Below are 19,035 nucleotides of genomic sequence, written 5' to 3'. Positions count from 1 at the left end.
ACGCCACTTGTACACAATGCCTCTCTCTCGCAGTACTTCCAAGAGGGGACGTAAGGCCCTCCTATTTTGCAAGGTGATGGGTGACAAGTCCTGGAAAAGTGCCAAATCACAATCGTTGAATTGAATACGGTCATTTTTCCTTGCTTGGCTGAGAATCTCCTCCTTCAAAGGAAAGTTCTGGAGGCAACAGATGATGTCTCTTGGTGGGGCCGTGTCCGATGGTCTTGCGCGAAGGGCCCTGTGTGCACGAACGAATTCAATAGGGGTATCAGCCGGGTTCTCCAGCAGGTTGTTGAAAATGGAGCGTAGGGCCGAGGATATCTGGTCAGGGGCCACCGCCTCCGGAACCCCCCTCACTCGAATGTTACATCGCCGACCCCTGTTATCAAGGTCCTCTAGGTGCCTGTTAATGGAGATAAGGTGTGCAGTATGTGAGGCCGTTGTAGCTTCCAGTCTGTGTACCGCCTTATCTCTCCTATCCTCCGCTCTCTCCATGGTGGCCATTTTTTCATTCAATGAAAGGAGGTCAGCCTTAAGGTCAGTAATGGCAGAGAACAGGGTATTCTTAATGTCCGATGCTATAGCAGTCATGTCTCCCAGCGTGAGAGGGTGGGCAGGGTTGCTGTTCCCACTAACCAGGTCGTCTACGGTACCTTGTGATCCATCGCTCATCTCCTCCTCGTCGCCTCGTGGCAGCGCCATCTTGCGCGGAGTGGAGCGGTCAGCGCGGGCCTGCATGAGGAATAAATCCTGTATATTGCGGCTTTGGGACGAGGCGGATTGTCTCCGCGATCTAGTCCCCGGGTTGTGCCGAGCTTGCTTGCTCATTTTCAGCGTCCGGTTCGGCCAGGAAACACGCTAACGGGCTGTGAGTCTCCAGGAGCTCCTCACTGAGCAGCCATTCCTTCCGCGCGCCAAGCCACGCCCCCCTACCATTGTCTTCTACCCTTTTCTTTTCTATTAGTTTTAGGATGACCATTCCCTGAATGTTTTTGTGTTATGTCCCTAATAATAATCATGTGTCTGTATTTGTCTCTGCAGTTTGGATGAATGTGGTGTGACTTCCTCCTGCTGTGATGATCTCCATTCCATTCTTATTAACAACCGATCACTCATCAGACTGGATTTGTCATATAATAATCTGCAAGACTCTGGAATAAAACTTCTATGTGAAGGACTCAGACATCCTTGCTGTACTCTGGAGGATCTGAGGTGAGAAGTATGCTATAAATTATATAATAATCTGCAGGACTCTGGAGTAAACTTTCTATGTGAGGGACTCCAAGATCTATGTTGTATCCTGCAGGAGATGAGGTGGAGTTATATATACTATAAGGCTCCATGCACAGTGGAGCTCATAAATGGCCGTTTTTTGGAGTCTGGGCGTTTTTTTTAAAAAGCCGGTAAAGAGATAACATAACTCTATGTTATCCTATGTGTCCATGCACACAGGGACGTTTTTGGACGTTTATCAGCAGTGGAATTTATGGGCTATTTTCTGAATGCCATAAAATTGCTTTCAAGAGCAGTCCTGGAAACGCCAGACACCGGTAAAAGGTGTTAAACGAGGGTTAACACTCTAAAAAGAGCGTTTCTCTGCCTCTATTCAAAATCAATGGTTCCCTATGAGAAGAAGTCGCACCAGAAGTTGGATCGTCATGATTCAACTTGTGTGCTGTGGATGAAGGGGAAAAAATGGTGTGGGGGGCCCCCCAAAATCCATAACAGACCCTTATCCAAGCACACAGCCCGGCCGGTCTGGAAAGGGGGTGGGGACAAACGAGCGCCCCCCCCCCTCCTGAACCGTACCAGGCTGCATGCCCTCAACATGGGGGGTAAGTGCTTTGGGGCAGGGGGGCTCTGCATCCCCCCATCTCAAAGCACCTTGTCCCCATGTTGATGACGACAAAGACCTATTCCCGACAACCCTGGATGTTGGTTGTCGGGTCTTGGGGCTTATCAGAATCTGGGAGCCCCCTTTAATAAGGGGGCCCCCAGATCCCAGCCCCCCACCCTATGTGAATGAGTATGGGGTACATTGTACCCCTACCCATTCACCTGTAAAAAAAAGTGTCAAAAGTAAAACACACTACACAGGTTTTAAAAGTAATTTATTAGGCAGCTCCGGGGGTCTCTTCTGATTTCTTCTCCTCTCTCTTCGGTTCTTCTTCCACTGTCTGTTGTCTTCTGCCGGGCTCCTCCTCTATCTTCTGCTCTTTTGCCCGCTCATTTGCTAGCTCTTGCCCAGTCTTCTCCGTTGTTTTCTTCCCTCTGCTCTTCTTGCAATGTTGACGTGGCGCTCTCTCCCGTTGTAATGCCATGTGCACAATGACTTATATTGGCATGGGGTGTGGTCACTGGGTGATGTCATCTGGTGATCCCACCCCTTTTGACATCACCGTCCAATCATGCCCCGGGTATGTGGGTCCAGGTACTGCCCTGGGGGACATGGGTCAATGAAATTTTTATTTTTTAATTATCATTTTTTCAGAAGCAGTGATTTTAATGATGCTTAAAGTGCAACAATAAACATGAAAAATTCCTTTAAACATAGTGCCTGAGGGGTCCCCTTAGTTTGTCTGTAAAGTGGCACATCTGTACCGTGAGTAGAACAAGCTGCAGCAAAAACTGAAAATTGTCTATCAAATACTTACCGTAATTTTCCTTTCCTGACTCCATTGCAGCATACATTTGGGTTAATCCCGCCTCCTCTCATACCCTATAGGACTCCACTCCCATCTTTGCTCCAAGCCAGCAGCTGTGTTCTGTAACTAGCCTACTCAGATACTGGGAGGGGACTCCTGCTGCCATGCAGTCCATCAGGAAAGGAAAATTACGGTAAGTATTTGATAGACAATTTTCAGTTTTCCTGACAGACTCCATGGCAGCATACATTTGAGAAATAACTCACACCCGGGTGGGCAGATGCTGAGCAAGAAAAAAAAGGTTTATTTGACACCGTCAACCAATAAGATTTGTAAACCAAAATTAACAGAAGATAAGGCAACTGGTTCCACACAGTAATGAGTCATAAATGTATTGATAGAAGACCAGGAAACTGCCCTGCAGATCACCTCCGGAGTGATGTGCCATGAGGCTGCCCAGGATGTAGAGACACTTCTGGTCGAGTGCACAGTCACTGCCTCCAGAGGTGCCAAGCCCTTCTCTTTATAGGCCCACTGGATGGCCTGAACGATCCAAGCAGCAATGGACCTAGGTGAGGCATTCCCTTATTCTTCCCGTGAAAGAGAACAAATAAGTAATGGTAAAAAGCAACTGTTGAAAGGGAGCCGTGGCCTCCAGATATTGCTTTTATCAGGAACCATGAAACAGACTGAGACAGAAGTACAATCAAATCACACTTGTTTATTAATAAAAATAAAAAGGTAAATAGAAAAAAGCGTAGTCAAGCATAGCCAGATCGTTTAGTCAGCCAGTCCAAAGTTCATAAACCAAATCGGGTAATCAGCCAGTCCAAAAGTCAGGGATCCAAGGAGAGCAACTGCAAGCAGGATAAGAAGACAGGAGGGATGTCAGCAAGCCTTGTCTTGAAACAAACAGCAGAAGATGGTTTCTTGTGATGTGACCAACGCGAAGGCAAAGGAAAGAGTGAGCTGGAAGGCTTTAAATAGGCAGGTCAGCCGAGCATCATCTGGAACAGCTGGTAACTGTGGAAAGAGAAGAGAGCTGGCAATTAGCCGACAGCTGAGCGGCCAGCCCAGAGGAGGAAGGGCTAAGCCAGGCCTGACAGCTTTAAGATGTTTGCCATGTCAAGTGGGTGGACATTGGATTGATCTGAACTTGTGGGGAAAGATCTCTTGGTTCTCATGAAAAACAGACGTGATCTTGGGGTTTGGACCCCAGCATGGAAACTAAAAATACTCTGTCCGAGAAGGTTAGCAATGGTTCTTTTGAGCCCAAAGCCCGAATCTTGGACACTCTTTTTGCTGATGTGATGGCTACCAAGAAGACAGTCTTGAGAGCAAGTTCCTTGACTGAGAGTGACTTGTCATGACCTGACTGGAGCCCAGAGAAGAAGCCGAGATCCAACAGAAGATCCCATTTGGGGAATCTGGGTTTCCTCTGGGGCCTAAGCCTCACTGCCCCTCTGAAGAACTGGTGGATAAGCATATGTCTGGCCCAAGACACTCCCGTGAACGTTGATCTACCTGAGACTTGTACCTGGAGAGAACTAACTGATATGGCCAAGTCTAGGGCCAACTGTAAGAAGCTCAGGATTTCTTGAACTGCCGTGGTACTGCAAGCATTGGCTCTGGAGGACATGTGGCCTGAGAATTTTAACAAGGTTCTTTTGTAGACTCTGTTAGTGCTTTTCCTCCTAGCGTTTAGAAGTATGGGAATGACTTCCTCTGGACAGCCTAAGGTCTCCAGCCTCCCCCTCTCAAGAACCAGGCCTTTAAGTGCAGATCAGCCAGGCATGGATGTAGGGCTGCACCCTGAGACAGTAGGTCTGGCCTGAGAGGCAGGGGGATCAGTTCCTGGAAACTGTGTAGCATCAACAGCGGAAACCACGGCCTGTTGGACCAATATGGAATTATTGCCACTACCGCCACCTCTTCCATTCTGAGTCTCCATAGGAACTGGGGAATAACCGGAATGGGTGGAAAGGCATAGGCACTGAATAACTTCCAGTGCTCCATCAGGGCGTCCACCCCGTAGGCTTGGGGGTCTCAGAATCTCAAGTAATAGAGTAATACTTTGCTAGTTTGTTGTTACATGGTGACGCAAAGAGGTCAACCTCCGGATTGATGCCCAGGGTCAGAATCCACTCAAAGACTTCCTTGCGGAGAGCCCACTCGTTGTTGTCTAGCTGCACTTGAGAAAGGAAGTCTGTCTGAACATTCTGGACTCTGGGAACGTAGATTGCTGACAAGTTGGACAGGTTCTTCTGAGCCCAGGTCACAGTCGGCTCAACTTCTTGCAACAGAGACCAACTGCGGGTTCCTACCTGCTTCCTCACGTAGCCCACTGCTGTCGTATTGTCCAATCTGAGTATCACTGGAGACCCTTATGTTAGGTGACAGCATGCCTGTAATGCCTGGAATGATCCGCGGAGCTCCAGAATGTTCGAGACTATCCAGTGAGCAGGGAAGTCCTGCCCTGTGCTATCTCTGATAGGCAGTGAGCGCCCCAGCCTACATGACGTCAATGGTTATTGTGACCCACGGGTTGGGAACAATTGAGTGACAATTGAGGAGATTCCTCCACTGAAGCCACCAGGGTAGGCATCCTCTCATGGATGGCATTAAGTAGATGCACTGGTTCTTGATGTCTGGCCTCCATTGTTGGAGGAAACCCCTCTGAAAAGGTTGCATCCTCCACCGTGCCCACTTTATCATGGGAATTGTGGCAATGATTCTTAGACACTGCCGGGCATGGAGACGAGACGGAGAAAGCCGTCCCTATTCTTTCTCAGACAACTGGGACTTTCTCCTTGGGCAGAGAGATGGTGCCCCTCACCATGTTAAGCTGAGCCCAGTGAAACACAAGGGACTGCGTGGGTTCTAGGTGACTCTTCTCCATGTTCAGGAGGTATCCAAACTCTTGGAGGGTGGAGATGACCTGACCCCTGTGTTCCAGAAGTTGCTTCTTGTCTGGGTCAGTAGGAGAAGGTTGTCTAAATAATGGTGCAGACCAGGGATATGAAATGAGCGGACCTCCAGCTGTTGCAGAACTACAAGTTCCCATGAGGCCTTGCAAGACTCTGACAGCCACAAGCATGCCACCCAGATGCAGAGGCATGATGGGACTTGTAGTTTTGCAACAACTGGAGGTCCGCTAATTGCATAGCCCTGGTGTAGACGAATATCTCTGATTCTCAAAAGGCCTACCACCGCCAACAAGACTTTTGAAAATATGCGAGGAAATTTCATAATCCCGAAAAGGAGATAAGTGAATTACAGGTGGATCTGACCTATGGAAAATCGAAGAAACTGTTGCTACAGGTACATGAAACAGAGTTTCCATTTTGAACTTCTCCTTCTTGATGAAGCGATTCAGATGAGTGAGGTCTATGACAGGCCTCCGTGAGCCATTCTTCTTCTGGACCATAAATAGGGGTGAGTAGATCCCTTGGCCTCACGCGTTGTCTGAAACTGGCACGGCTGCATCCCATGCCACCAGAGTGTCCATGTAGGACAGCAGTGTTTGTCTTTTTCCTTCTGAGAATGGAAGGCATGTGGGAACAAATCTGAGACTGGGAGTACTTCTGAAGGTCCATCATGGCCTGAGGATACCATTTTGATGGTCCAGAAGTCTTGGATTAAGGCTGCCCAAACATGCCGATAGCCAGTGGGTGTATTCTTGGAGGGTTTTCGGAAGAAGGACTGTCCTAATTTCCAGGTTTGCCTGAACTCTCGGCCAGGTTTTTAGCTACGAGCTTCCCTAGCCCGATCTGCACTCTGTTTCCTTGGGAAGGTCTGTCTCTGGCTCAGCAGGCACCTGTCCTGGGGCAGGGACCCAGACTTGCCTCCCATGGCCTGAGTTATGGCACTATCCAATTTATTGTTACTGAGGGAGGAACCCTCAAAGGGAATCCGGCACCACACCTGCTTGGAGGCAGGGTCGGCCAACCATGGCCAGAGCCAAAGATGGCAGTGACAGTGGACAGCATAATTCAGGTCACTAGGCGGACAAGGTCAATGGAAGCCTCCCCCAAGTAGGCTGATGCCAACCTTAACTCTTGCACGGGTGAGCTCCTGGCTACTTCTTCTAAAATGCTTCTCACCATCCGTCCAGACCCTCATAGCTTTGGACACCGCAGCTAGGGCCAGGGCCGGCTTGAAGGCCATGCCTGATGTTGGGTAGACCCCCTTTAAGATCAGTATCGATCTGCCTATGAAGTTCTTTTTATCCACTTTGCGCCATTCATCCGTGACAACTTCCCCCAGTTCTCCCAGAAGCTGGCAATTCAAACGCTCTTTGTTCAACTGTCTGAAGAATTTCCTCTGCTTGGGGGGGTGCCACTGGCTCCTCACAATTTAGGGTCTCTCTTACTGCCCTAACGAAGGAGGGGACCAGGACAAAGTTGAAGCCCACCACAGGATCCTCTGCCTTAGAATCACTTTCAGACAGCATTGCTGATGGGCGACTCATTTTTGTGATGCTTCCCACAAATCCTGGCCCTGAGTTTCTCTAGCTACTGAGCATGACGGCTCAGTAGAAGGGCTGTGGGTATGGCCAATTCCCATTTCTCTCAGGGATTCTTTGAGGACCCTTTTGACCAAGGATTAGTTGATCTGCCCCTGTTCTTTCACCTGCTGCTTTGGAGTAACAGGGGTCGCAGAGGAATCTGCCCTCTGGAACTCGGGACCCGCATCCACAGCAGGACTTTCAGCCCAAGCAGCTGGGGTGATGGGAAGACTTGGATGAGGAGCCTGAGTCCTTGTTGTGGCACCTAGATCAAGAGTGTGACCTGTGGCGCCCCGGATCTGGAAGAGGAATGCTGGTGTGATTTTGCTGGATCACTTTCATTACAGGAGCTTCACTGGGGATCAGACCTAAAAGTTCTGGGAAGAAAAAAAAAGAAAGAGAGAGAGAAAAGCACAAAGCAGATCACCAGAAATCTGAATGTCCCCCCCCCCCCCCTCCAGCAGGCAGAAACAAGAGAAAAAAAAAATCCCTTTGCAAATACCTGCTGTGAGAGGGCTGGCCACCAGAAGGCAGTGACAAGTCCACCTTTAAAAGAGCTAGGAAATAGCGAAGCTGTGAGGACACAATCAGAGAACATGAAGTGACCAGTCCAGAAGTCCCCTCCCTACCGCTCCAGTGGCCTGGTGAAGTCGCTGCAATGCCCACAAAGATTCCTGGGGGTCGCAGGCCTTGAAGTGAGTTTTAAAAGTCGTGCCTCCCTGACATCACTGGCGCGCCGGCCACCGACACCTGTACGCATGCGTGGTGTAGCCTCGTCTGCCTGAACCAAGCCTTGTTCTAGGATCTGGTCACACATGTGCAGATCTGGTCATGGGGACCATCCAGGAATGGAACAGTGGTTTGGAACGCAAACCAATCCAGTCACTGTAGTCGAGGGAGAGCCGTACAAGCGGGGGAAGAGAAGACGAGAGGAATTAAACACTGTGAAAAAGCAAAATACCTAAACACTGCTGCCATGGAAAAGGTACATCCCACCATTCCTGCCATTAACATGTTAGGCCTGGGGAAAGCACTTGTCACACTGGTCCTGGGGCAGAGAAGGCCGCCCGCTAATAGCTGGGCTAATTGGCCACCTTGCTGCTTGCCTGCCAGTGATCAGGCTTCTAGCTCTTCAAGCACCTCTTCCATTGCCGCCTCCATACCCTGCTAATAAATAGGGCTTATAGGAGACTCGCGACCCATCTTCCTCCAGTCGCGGCTTAACAGGTAATAGTCGTGACAGTATCTTCCGGGTAGGAACAAACCATTCACTCAGGTCCTTCAGAAGAGGACAAAAAAGAACACAGCTGGCTGCTCGGAGCAAAGATTTATAGGAGTGGGGTTCTATAGGGTAGGAGAGGAGGCGGGTTTAACCCAAATGTATGTTGCCATGGAGTCTCCCAGGAAAAATTACATTTTGAAAAAAAAAAAAAAAGGTCAAATCACATTTAAATTGGCTTGCGGTTGCAACTGCCAGCACCTGGCTTTTGTAAAAAAATAAAGAAAAATATGGCATGGGTCCCCCAGTCCATACCAGATCCTTATCCAAGCAAGCAGGTCAAGAAAGGGGGGGGCAAGTGAGTGCCCCCCTCATGAACCATACCAGGCCACATGCCCTCAACAAAGCACCTTGTCCCCATGTTGATGGGGGCATGTGTCTCTTCCCCACAACCCTGGGCTGTGGTTGTGGATGTTTGCGTGCGGGGGGCTTATCGGAGTCTGGAAGTCCCCTTTAACAAGGGGGGCCCCAGATCCTGCCCCATGTGAATAAGCTATCCATTCACCAAAAAAGTGTTAAAAAGTAATAAAAACTGTTTGACAAATCCTTTTTTTTTTTTTAAATGTGTCCCCTATTGTAAATCCATCATCAATCATGCCGCTGCTGCAGCCGAAAAATTAAAAAAAACAAAAAACGCTCCTGCTGTCCATGAAGGCCATCCACCTACTGCCTTCTCCGCCATCTGACAGTTCTTATATAGGTAAGGACGGGGTCACCTGGTGGCACCGCCCCCTTGTGATGTCATTGACCGATGCATGCTGGGCCGGTGATGTCACAAGGAGACTCCACCCATACCTGTATAAAAACTGTCAAATGGCAGAGCGTGCAGTAGGCGGTTGTCCTTCATGTGCGGCGGGTGGTCTGATTGATGATGGATTTACATTGGCGGACACTGTTTTTAACTTTTTAATAAAGGAATTGTCAAAAACTGCCTGTGTTTTTATTAATTTTTGATACTTTTTTGGTGGATGGGTAGGGGTACTATGTACCCCATACTCATTCACATGGGGAGGGCAGGAACTTCCAGATTCCGATAATCCTCCCGCTCGCATACCTCCTAAAACCACCGCCCAGCGTTGTGGGGAAGAGACCCTTGTCATGGTAACAAGGTGCTTTGGGGTGGGGGGCAGAGCCCCCCTTTCCTGACATGCCAGGCTGCCTGCTCGCATAAGGGTCTGCTATGGACTGGGGGGACCCCACGCTATTTTTTTAATTTATTTTTTACCTGCAAATTATTTTTTTCTATTTAGCCATCAACTGGGAAGCCCATTGACAGCTGACTCATAGGTTGTTAAGGATACGTCTGTAGAGAAAACTGTTGGTGTAGTTCCACTTTAAAGGAGAAGTTTAGCCAAAGCTATTTTGGCTATACTTTTCTTGTGGGTCACAGGAGTGCACATTATTCTGCACTCCTGTGACCTGTATTCAGCTGACAGCGGGCTAAAGTCTGCTGTCGGCTGACCTCACTGAAGCAGTCCAGACTCTGAAGGCAACCTGCCTAAACCTTTTCGCTGCCAGAGCCGTTCTTTGCATGTTTTTTTGCACATATTTAAAAAAAAATGTTTAGGTTTGAAGATTACATAAAACCCCACAAACATAATATATTTTCTAAAAGCAGACACCCTAAAGAATAAAATAGCGGTAGTTCCAATTTATTATGTCACACGATATTACCGCAATGGTCTAGGAAATTCAAAGTTTCAGTTAAAAACACACTAAAGTGAATTTTAGTACAAACAAATGCAATATACTATCCAATTTTTTGGTAAAATATAAAAGATGAGGTTGCACAAGTAAATAGATACCCAACATGTCAAACCTTAAATTTGTGTGCACCTGTGAAATGGCGACAAGCTTCATTACCCTATATTTTCTATAGGCGATGCTTTAAAAGGCCCCTATAGGTCATCAGTTTAATGTTACTGAAGAGGTCTGGTACTACAATTATTGCTCTCATGCCAGCATGCTCTGCAACATGTAACATGTGTATCGCAATCAATGTTTTCATGCATAGGTGCCCCTGACACTCGTGTTTGCGTTTTGTATGTGTGTATATGTGGGGGTGAGGGGCCCTTAACATTTTGTGGGGGGGGGATTTTATGTGTATGGGTGTAACTTTATTTTTTTGCAAACAAAATATGTATTTTTTAGGGCTGTTACTGAATAAAATTTTCGTGTTCGATTAATTGATTTTCTTTTTTATTGATTAATCGACTAATTTTGATTAATTATAAAGCACATACAGATCCAAATACTTTTAGCTTATCTCCTTGCATTGCAACTCTGCATTAGTCAGTGGTAAATGTGGTATACACTATATACAATCCCCCGACACAAGTTTGTTTCCACAATCCATGACTCAACTTCACAGTTCACACAAATACATTTTAAATTCAAACTGTAGCACTGACGTAAGTAATTTTTTTCCCACAGTAGCGTGACAATCCCTCCACCTCCGGTCTAACTAATCACTCTGGGAAAAGTTCCCCCACAGTGGGGTTTTTAGGCAGCAAAGAGTAAATGTGAAGGAGTACCATATAAAAAATTCAATATTTATTAATATAGCGATACCCTCACTTAAGAGGGCCGCAAGTTTGGTTTGGGTCCTGAGCACAGCTCCGCCAACCCCCCGGCAATCTGCACTACCCACTCTGGCACAGTTAGTATCTAGCAATACACATTAAATCACTTATACTCTAAATATGTGTGTGTGCGTGCGTGGGTAACTCAAGCTCATAGACAATCTTTGAAAGTATATAACTGACTTTACTTGTTGTTTTATAAAAGGAATAACATGAATTGAACATTTGGTTTGCAACACATAAGCAGGTCCCTGCAGTAACCAGTAATAAAGATAAACAGAGTAATCAGCACAATAAAGTATTGCTATGCAACTCTAACGCTGCCCTTTTTCAGCTACTTCCCCGCATGGGTAAACTAACACCCAGCACTATCTACCTATGCAGTCAGGCCTGACTGATCTAGATGGAAGTCCAGTAAAACAATATTCGCTAGCAATCTTTCGGTGGTGCACTTGAAGAACAACTTTGTAATCCAAACGAATAATAAAGATAAAGCATCTGTCTTTAAACAGCTCTCACCACCCGGACAAGTCCAAGTCCGGTTTCTCTGCCTTTTCGTCTAGGAACAGGAATCCACCGACCTCCGAGTCTTCAATCCTTCTGGTGTACTGCAGCAAGGAATGAGAAAATGTCTCTCAGGTGCAACTAGGCTGGCAGAGAGCTCTTTGGAAAAGAGCACAAGGCCCAGGCTTCAGGCCTTGTGCCTCAGCAGTTCAGCACAGATCTCCTCTTGCTTGAAGAGAGGGGGGTGTCCAAAGAGAAAGAACTAGGCCTCTCCCCCTCCTTATATATCCTCCCCCATGAGTCTTTGAGACATAACTCAAAACATCCTGGGAACCAGCGGGGTTCTGGGAACAGTAGTTTTATAGTCCTTAAAGAGACCCCGCTACACACTCCCCCCACTGAAACTCTTTGGTCCCCAAAGATAAACTTTTAACACATATCCTGTACCAATTTTGAAAGTGCTGGGTATGATGTTGGTACAGGGAATTTCCACCAGAACTCAGAGGTGGGATTCCCTGTCCCACAGGTCACACTAACATGAGTGGCCTGCCTAACTGTGCCAGAGAGTGAGCTGGGGTTGCCCTCCACCAACGGTCAGTGGAAGGATTAGAGCGTTCAGCATTTCTTCTAGCAGTCACAACAGAGTCCTCAGAGCTCTCCCCCATTTGAGAGTAGGTTAGCTTCTTGGGGGGTCTCACAACTCGGCGAGTTCTCTGTTCTCTTGGGACTTCAGGCTCTGGTGCCACAGGCTCTACTTCAGGAACACATTCTGACAGCATCACTGGTTCTGGAACATCGGTTCCTTCCTCTTCTGAGTAAATGCTAGGGATATCTTCCCAGCCTTCAGGCACACCACTAGATGGAATGAACTCTGTAGCTTCTGGGTTCAGTGTCCCATCCTGTGTATCCTCAGTAGGTGGGAGATCTATGGCAGAATTTTCTGGAGTTGATGAAGGCCATAGCCACTCAAGCTCTCCTCTTCCACCTTTACCTCGTTGGGGATCTTGTCCATCTCTAACCCGGGAGGTCTGAGACCGAGTGCTGGGTCCCGGGGTATCCAGAATGGAAACAGATTCAGGTGGATTTCTCACTGGAGGTATTCTGACTGCTTCAGTAAGCGGGAGCAAATGATTCCTGTGCCAAGTCTTCAAGGGCCCCACTTTCCCCTCTGGTTTTAGCTTATACACAGGCAATCCAGGTAGCTTTCTGCAAATGACATAGGGCTCCGATCTCCATCTATCAGCAAGCTTGTGCTTCCCAGGGATCCCCAGATTGCGTAGCAGTACACGGTCCCCAGGCTGCAGGTCTTGCACTCGAACCTTCAGATCGAAGTTCCTCTTGTTGCGGGCTCCCCTTTGGTCCGAGGCCGCCTGAGCTCATTCATGGGCCACTTTCAAATTGTGTCTAAGTCGATCCACATATCCCTTGTGGGAGGTAGCAGAGGCATGGTCTAGGGAAATGCCAAAGGCCAGATCCACCGGCAATCTTGCTTCCCTCCCAAACATGAGCCGGTAGGGGGAGTAACCCGTCACATCACTTGTGGTGCAGTTGTAAGCGTGCACCAAAGCTGATATGTGTTGGCTCCAGTGTTGCTTCTTCTCTGTCTCTAGAGTTCCAAGCATGTTTAGTAAGGTCCGATTAAACCTCTCAGGTTGGGCATCTCCTTGTGGATGATAAGGTGTAGTCCTGGTCTTCTCTACTCCCAATGAGTCCAGTAGGTTCCGGATCAGACGACTCTCAAAGTCCCTTCCTTGGTCTGAGTGGATTCTCTGTGGTAATCCATAGTGGACAAAGTATTTTTCCATGAGCACCTTGGCCACAGTGGAGGCCTTTTGGTCTTTGGTGGGGAAAGCCTGGGCATAACGGGTGAAATGATCGGTTATCACCAGAACATTTCCCAATCCACTCAAATCGGGTTCGAGGCAGAGAAAGTCAATGCACACCAGATCCATTGGACCCTGACTCTGTAGGTGGCCCATTGGGGCAGCTTGATGGGGTAGAGTCTTCCTCTGGATGCATCGTGCACAAGAACGGCAATATTCCTCCACTTCTGCCCTCATACAGGGCCAATAGAACCCGGCTTCTGACAAGCTGGAAAGTTCTCTCCGCCCCTAGATGGCCATGCTGGTCATGTAAGGCAATTAGTACCGTCTCTCGGTGCTTCTCTGGGAGAAACAACTGCCACTTATCTTCTGAGTTATCAGAGGGGCCCCTTCGGTAGACCACTCCCTGATGTACTTGTAGCTTATCCAACTCTTTCCTCAGCAAGCGAGCCTCCTTGGAAGGGTGATGTCGAAGTCCCTCTGGATTCTCGTTCTCCAAAGCTTCAAGGACCAATCTCCCCATGGGGTCTTCCAATTGGTCATAGCTCAGCTCCTTTCTGGACAGCTTTGGCAGGAGTTCCTCTGCTAGTTGAGTTACCCCACAGTAGGGTTGAGGGACTCCCACTGCGGTGACTCCTATCTCCTCTGCTCTGGGGCCCCCTCTTGCTTGAAACTCAGCACCCTGACAGAGTGCTCGCACTCCTTCCGGTGCTACCTGGGTCCAGTCTTCCCAGTCATTGACCATGACATGAGATCTTCGGGACAGGGCATCTGCATCCCTATTTCCAGCCCCTGGTCTGTACTTTAGACTGAAGTTGAATCCGGATAATGCAGCCAACCATCTGTGTCCGGTTGCATCTAACTTTGCAGTAGTGAAGAGGTAGGTCAGAGGATTGTTATCTGTCTTTACGGTAAACTCCGCCCCATAGAGATAGTCCTTCAGTTTGTCTACTACTGCCCATTTGAGGGCCAAGAACTCCAATTTATGAGTGGGGTAGTTCTTCTCCGAGGGAGTCAGGCTCCGGCTCACATAGGCCACTGGTCGCAGCTGCCCTTCATACTCTTGATAGAGCACTCCGCCTAGGCCCTCATGACTGGCATCGACATGTAGCTCATATGGTCTGGTGGGGTCGGCATAGGCCAGGACTGGGGCCGTGGTAAGGCTCCTCTTCAAGGTTCGGAAAGCCTCTTCACACCTTGGGTTCCACTGATCTTGAACCGACTCACCGGCCCTCCTAGGTCCCAAGCCATCCTCTTCTCCTTCAGTCTTGAGCAATTCGTTTAGTGGCTTGGCAATCCGGGCAAACCCATCCACAAATCTTCTATAATAGGAGCAGAACCCCAAGAAAGATCTGAGCACTGTGACTGTTGTCGGTCTTGGCCAAGAGGTAACTGCCTCCAACTTCTCAGGGTCTGTAGCCACTCCCTTTTCAGACACTATGTGTCTCAGATAGTTCACGGAGGATTGGTAAAACCGGCACTTCTCGGGAGAAAGCTTGAGTCCCTCTTCGCTGAGTCTTCTCAACACCTTCTCCAACCTGGCCTCATGTTCTTCCAAAGTTTTCCCGAAGACAATGACATCGTCCAAGTACACAAGGACTTCTATGAGGTTCATGTCTCCAACGGTCTTCTCCATGAGGCGTTGAAAGGTAGCAGGGGCTCCAGACAGGCCCTGAGGCATTCTGTTGAATTCGAAGAATCCCACTGGGGTTATGAAGGCTGTCTTCTCTCGGTCTTCCTGGTGCATGGGGATTTGGTAGTACCCACTCTTGAGGTCCATTACACTGAACCACTTGGCACCAGCCAAACTCTGTAGGGCATCCTCTATTCTCGGTGTGGTATACTGGTCAGGGATGGTCCTCCTGTTGAGAGTCCTGTAGTCAATACAAAGCCTCAATGACCCATTCTTTTTCCTGACCACCACTATGGGGGAGGCATAGGGACTTCTAGACTCCCGAATCACACCAGTCTTCTTCAACTCCGCAAGCTGCTCCCTCAGATCCTCCAGATCAGCTAGAGGGACCCGCCTAACCCTTTCCCTGAAGGGTTTGTCTTCTTGGAGGCGGATTCGGTGGGTGGCACTCCTGGCACATCCCACATCAAACTCATCCTTTGAGAAAATCCTCTCCCATCTAGTCAGCTGGGCCTTGGCTCTCTCCTTCCAGGCTCCAGGTAGGTCCGGGTTCTCCATGGAAAGTTTCTCCCAAACATCTCCTCCTTCACCCGTTCCTTTTACTTCTGACCAGCTGACTGGGGCCGCAGGACTCACCTGCCCCAACAGCATCCTGGCAGGGATCTCTATGGGTCTCTCCGTAGGGTTTCTCACACTCACTGGGACTCTTCCTCGAGCCTTCTTCAGGGCCTTGATTGAAATCACTTCCGGTATCACTTCCAGGCCTGAGTGGTCCTCCCTTGGATCGGATTCCAGCATGACAAAGGGGCCAGGCTGCTCCCAGGTAAGCTTCACCGTGGCCCTGAGGCAGGCTACCCCTCCGGGCTGCAGCACCACTCCCTCTCTCCCAAGTCTCCACACCTTCCCTATCCCCTCTCCTGGGGTCTTCTGCTCTAGGACCAACCGTTGATAGGCTGTCTTCAGCATGGGATGGATATTGGGATCTTGATGGTTTCTCGTCTCCACTAGAGGGGTCAGAAGTCTTCGCACCAGATCCGTATTGGTCCCTATGATGAGGGACATCTTGCTGGCCCCGGGCGGTCTAGGACACACAACTGCCAGGGTGTCAAACACCTCTGTTTTCCCCGCCACAGATGGATCGAAGGTCAGCTTTATGGGCAGGTAACCATCGTAGGGGAAACTCTGAGCTCCCAGGCCCCATATCTCCAGCTCTTCTATCTTCTGTATAGGCAAATGGCTCAAGTGCCTATCATAGAAGTCTCTGTACAACAAAGTCACTTGAGCTCCAGTATCCAGGAGGGCCTTCGTGTAGACTCCTTCCACCTGGATGGAGACAGTAGGGGATGGGCCGACCAATTCTTCTGGGTAGGGCCGGGTTGAGGCCACCCTCTTCTGGGGACCCGTCTTCATCCAGTTGGTTTTAGACTTTATTCTCTTTCGAGTCTGGTATGCATTGACCCTCCCCACAGTAATGGGAGTACAAACCCGCTGAGGGATGTTATCGTTTCTTATTTGTAGACATTCCTTCTGAGGGGTCTGGTTTTCTCTCTTCCTCTTCCCTCTATTCAGTTTGGAGTTCACTGAAAGGCATGGGCACCCGGTTGACTCCCTCACCGGGGCCCTCTGGCGTTTCCCGCCGGCTGGCGGTTATCTATCTTCTTCTTCTTGGGACTGGAACATCTACTGGCGAAGTGGCCACTGCCCCCGCAGTTGTAGCATAGCGTCTCTTCTCGGCCTCGTGTGGGGCTTGGTGTTGGTGTATCTGGAAACAACTCCTTCCTAGGACTTGGTTTCTCGGCTCCCCCTTGACCTTTCGCCATCATAGCAGTCAACATCTCCATCACCTGGGACATCTGTAACTTCAAAGTGTCCACCTCCTTATCTCTAGCGGTAGTCATGGCCGGTGTAACTATTGCTACCGGTTGTTTGACGGGCTCGGTGAGATGTTCTTCCCTTTTCTCTTCCAGTAGGGCCTCTTCCTCTCTGATCATTCGGATGAGGTCAGTGTACTCCAGATTCTTCCCATCCAGTCGGGCACGCAGTGTCCATGCAATAGGATCCATGGGTTGAGCTCCCCTCAGTACCTGTTGAGCACGGGCCTCATCTACTTTTCTTGGGGCTGATCCCCTTCTTTAGGATCATCCTATGCAGGATTTTATCTAAACGTCCCATGTAGTCTGATAGTTTTTCACCCTTTTTCTGGTAGCAATGCTCTAACTGATAAGCAAGCTCAGAGATTTTCTCTGTCCCACCAAACACAATCTGTAGTACATCTAGGTACTCCTGCGCATTACAGTCTGTCCTGCTCATCTTCAGGTTGCGTACGGCCTCTAGAGCAGGCCCCTTTAGACTTTCCACAATCCTCTGCTTCTTTATGCCCTCTGGAACTTCCCATTCCTCTAGTGCCTGAGTTGCGCTATCTAACCACTCTTCAAATCCCTCTTCTTCCGAAGGTACAGGTTTCCTCCCTGAAAACATCCGGAGTTTTCTGTACCCCGACATCGGGTAATCTGTGGGATCCTTCTTGCACTGGGCCACAATCTCCACCAGGACAGCACACAGTTCTGCGCTAAGGGTGGCCGGTGCTGATCTGAGACTCTCGGGTGAGGTACAGTCCGCAGCCTGCGGTGATCCCGTTGGCAAAGGCTCCTCCTTTATTGCGTGCGCCAACCTAAAGGATCTGTTGTCTTGTGTCCGTACACGGTTGCGCTTGCAAGCCTCCGGCATCCCATCCCAGTATTCCACTAGCGCATACTGATATGAGATGTCTGGGTCTGATTTTATCTCCATCACCCATGGTTCATGGTCCGGGGACACTGACTTCATTAACTCCTCTACGGTCTCAGTCGACCATTTCTCCCCTGGGAGGCTAATGACCACTGACTGACTTGGGTCGGCCTTAGCCGCTTCACACCACGCTCTGACTCCCTGTGGGTCCATGCCGGTACCTCTGGCGTGTTCACCGCTGTCTCAGAAATCCCGGACGAGCCCCCACGTATAGCGATACCCTCACTTAAGAGGGCCGCAAGTTTGGTTTGGGTCCTGAGCACAGCTCCGCCAACCCCCCGGCAATCTGCACTACCCACTCTGGCACAGTTGGTATCTAGCAATTCTCATTAAATCACTTATACTCTAAATATGTGTGTGTGCGTGCGTGGGTAACTCAAGCTCATAGACAATCTTTGAAAGTATATAACTGACTTTACTTGTTGTTTTATAAAAGGAATAACATGAATTGAACATTTGGTTTGCAACACATAAGCAGGTCCCTGCAGTAACCAGTAATAAAGATAAACAGAGTAATCAGCACAATAAAGTATTGCTATGCAACTCTAACGCTGCCCTTTTTCAGCTACTTCCCCGCATGGGTAAACTAACACCCAGCACTATCTACCTATGCAGTCAGGCCTGACTGATCTAGATGGAAGTCCAGTAAAACAATATTCGCTAGCAATCTTTCGGTGGTGCACTTGAAGAACAACTTTGTAATCCAAACGAATAATAAAGATAAAGCATCTGTCTTTAAACAGCTCTCACCACCCGGACAAGTCCAAGTCCGGTTTCTCTGCCTTTTCGTCTAGGAACAGGAATCCACCGACCTCCGAGTCTTCAATCCTTCTGGTGTACTGCAGCAAGGAATGAGAAAATGTCTCTCAGGTGCAACTAGGCTGGCAGAGAGCTCTTTGGAAAAGAGCACAAGGCCCAGGCTTCAGGCCTTGTGCCTCAGCAGTTCAGCACAGATCTCCTCTTGCTTGAAGAGAGGGGGGTGTCCAAAGAGAAAGAACTAGGCCTCTCCCCCTCCTTATATATCCTCCCCCATGAGTCTTTGAGACATAACTCAAAACATCCTGGGAACCAGCGGGGTTCTGGGAACAGTAGTTTTATAGTCCTTAAAGAGACCCCGCTACATTAATATAAGAGGATATAGCACACTAGTTAAAACATGAGCTCCGCTGGGCAAGTAATATACAATAGAAAAAAATAGAAAAATGGGTGTACATATGCAGACAACAACTTCATACAAACACTGCACAGAATTAACGACAGTGGAGATGTAACTCT

At 48.8% G+C, this 19,035-nt stretch overlaps 2 protein-coding genes across 2 annotated transcripts in view; both read left to right on the top strand.

Moving 5' to 3' along the window:
• LOC143989634 (uncharacterized) overlaps positions 1-19,035 on the top strand; it is a 566,499-nt gene that overhangs the window by 254,671 nt on the left and 292,793 nt on the right. The gene's annotated exons all lie outside the window — the stretch shown is intronic.
• Positions 1-19,035, top strand: part of LOC143989541 (NACHT, LRR and PYD domains-containing protein 3-like) — a 106,040-nt gene that overhangs the window by 82,903 nt on the left and 4,102 nt on the right. Inside the window, exon 7 of the mRNA XM_077489701.1 lies at positions 1,042-1,212. Coding sequence (XP_077345827.1) covers positions 1,042-1,212 — 171 coding nt within the window. The remainder of the gene's footprint in view (positions 1-1,041; positions 1,213-19,035) is intronic.

The sequence above is a fragment of the Lithobates pipiens genome, unplaced genomic scaffold, assembly GCF_037356315.1.
Source record: "Lithobates pipiens isolate NorthernLeopardFrog02 unplaced genomic scaffold, aLitPip1_a1.2 Scaffold_18, whole genome shotgun sequence".
Taxonomy (NCBI): domain Eukaryota; kingdom Metazoa; phylum Chordata; class Amphibia; order Anura; family Ranidae; genus Lithobates; species Lithobates pipiens.
This window is presented reverse-complemented; position numbering and strand designations above follow the sequence as displayed.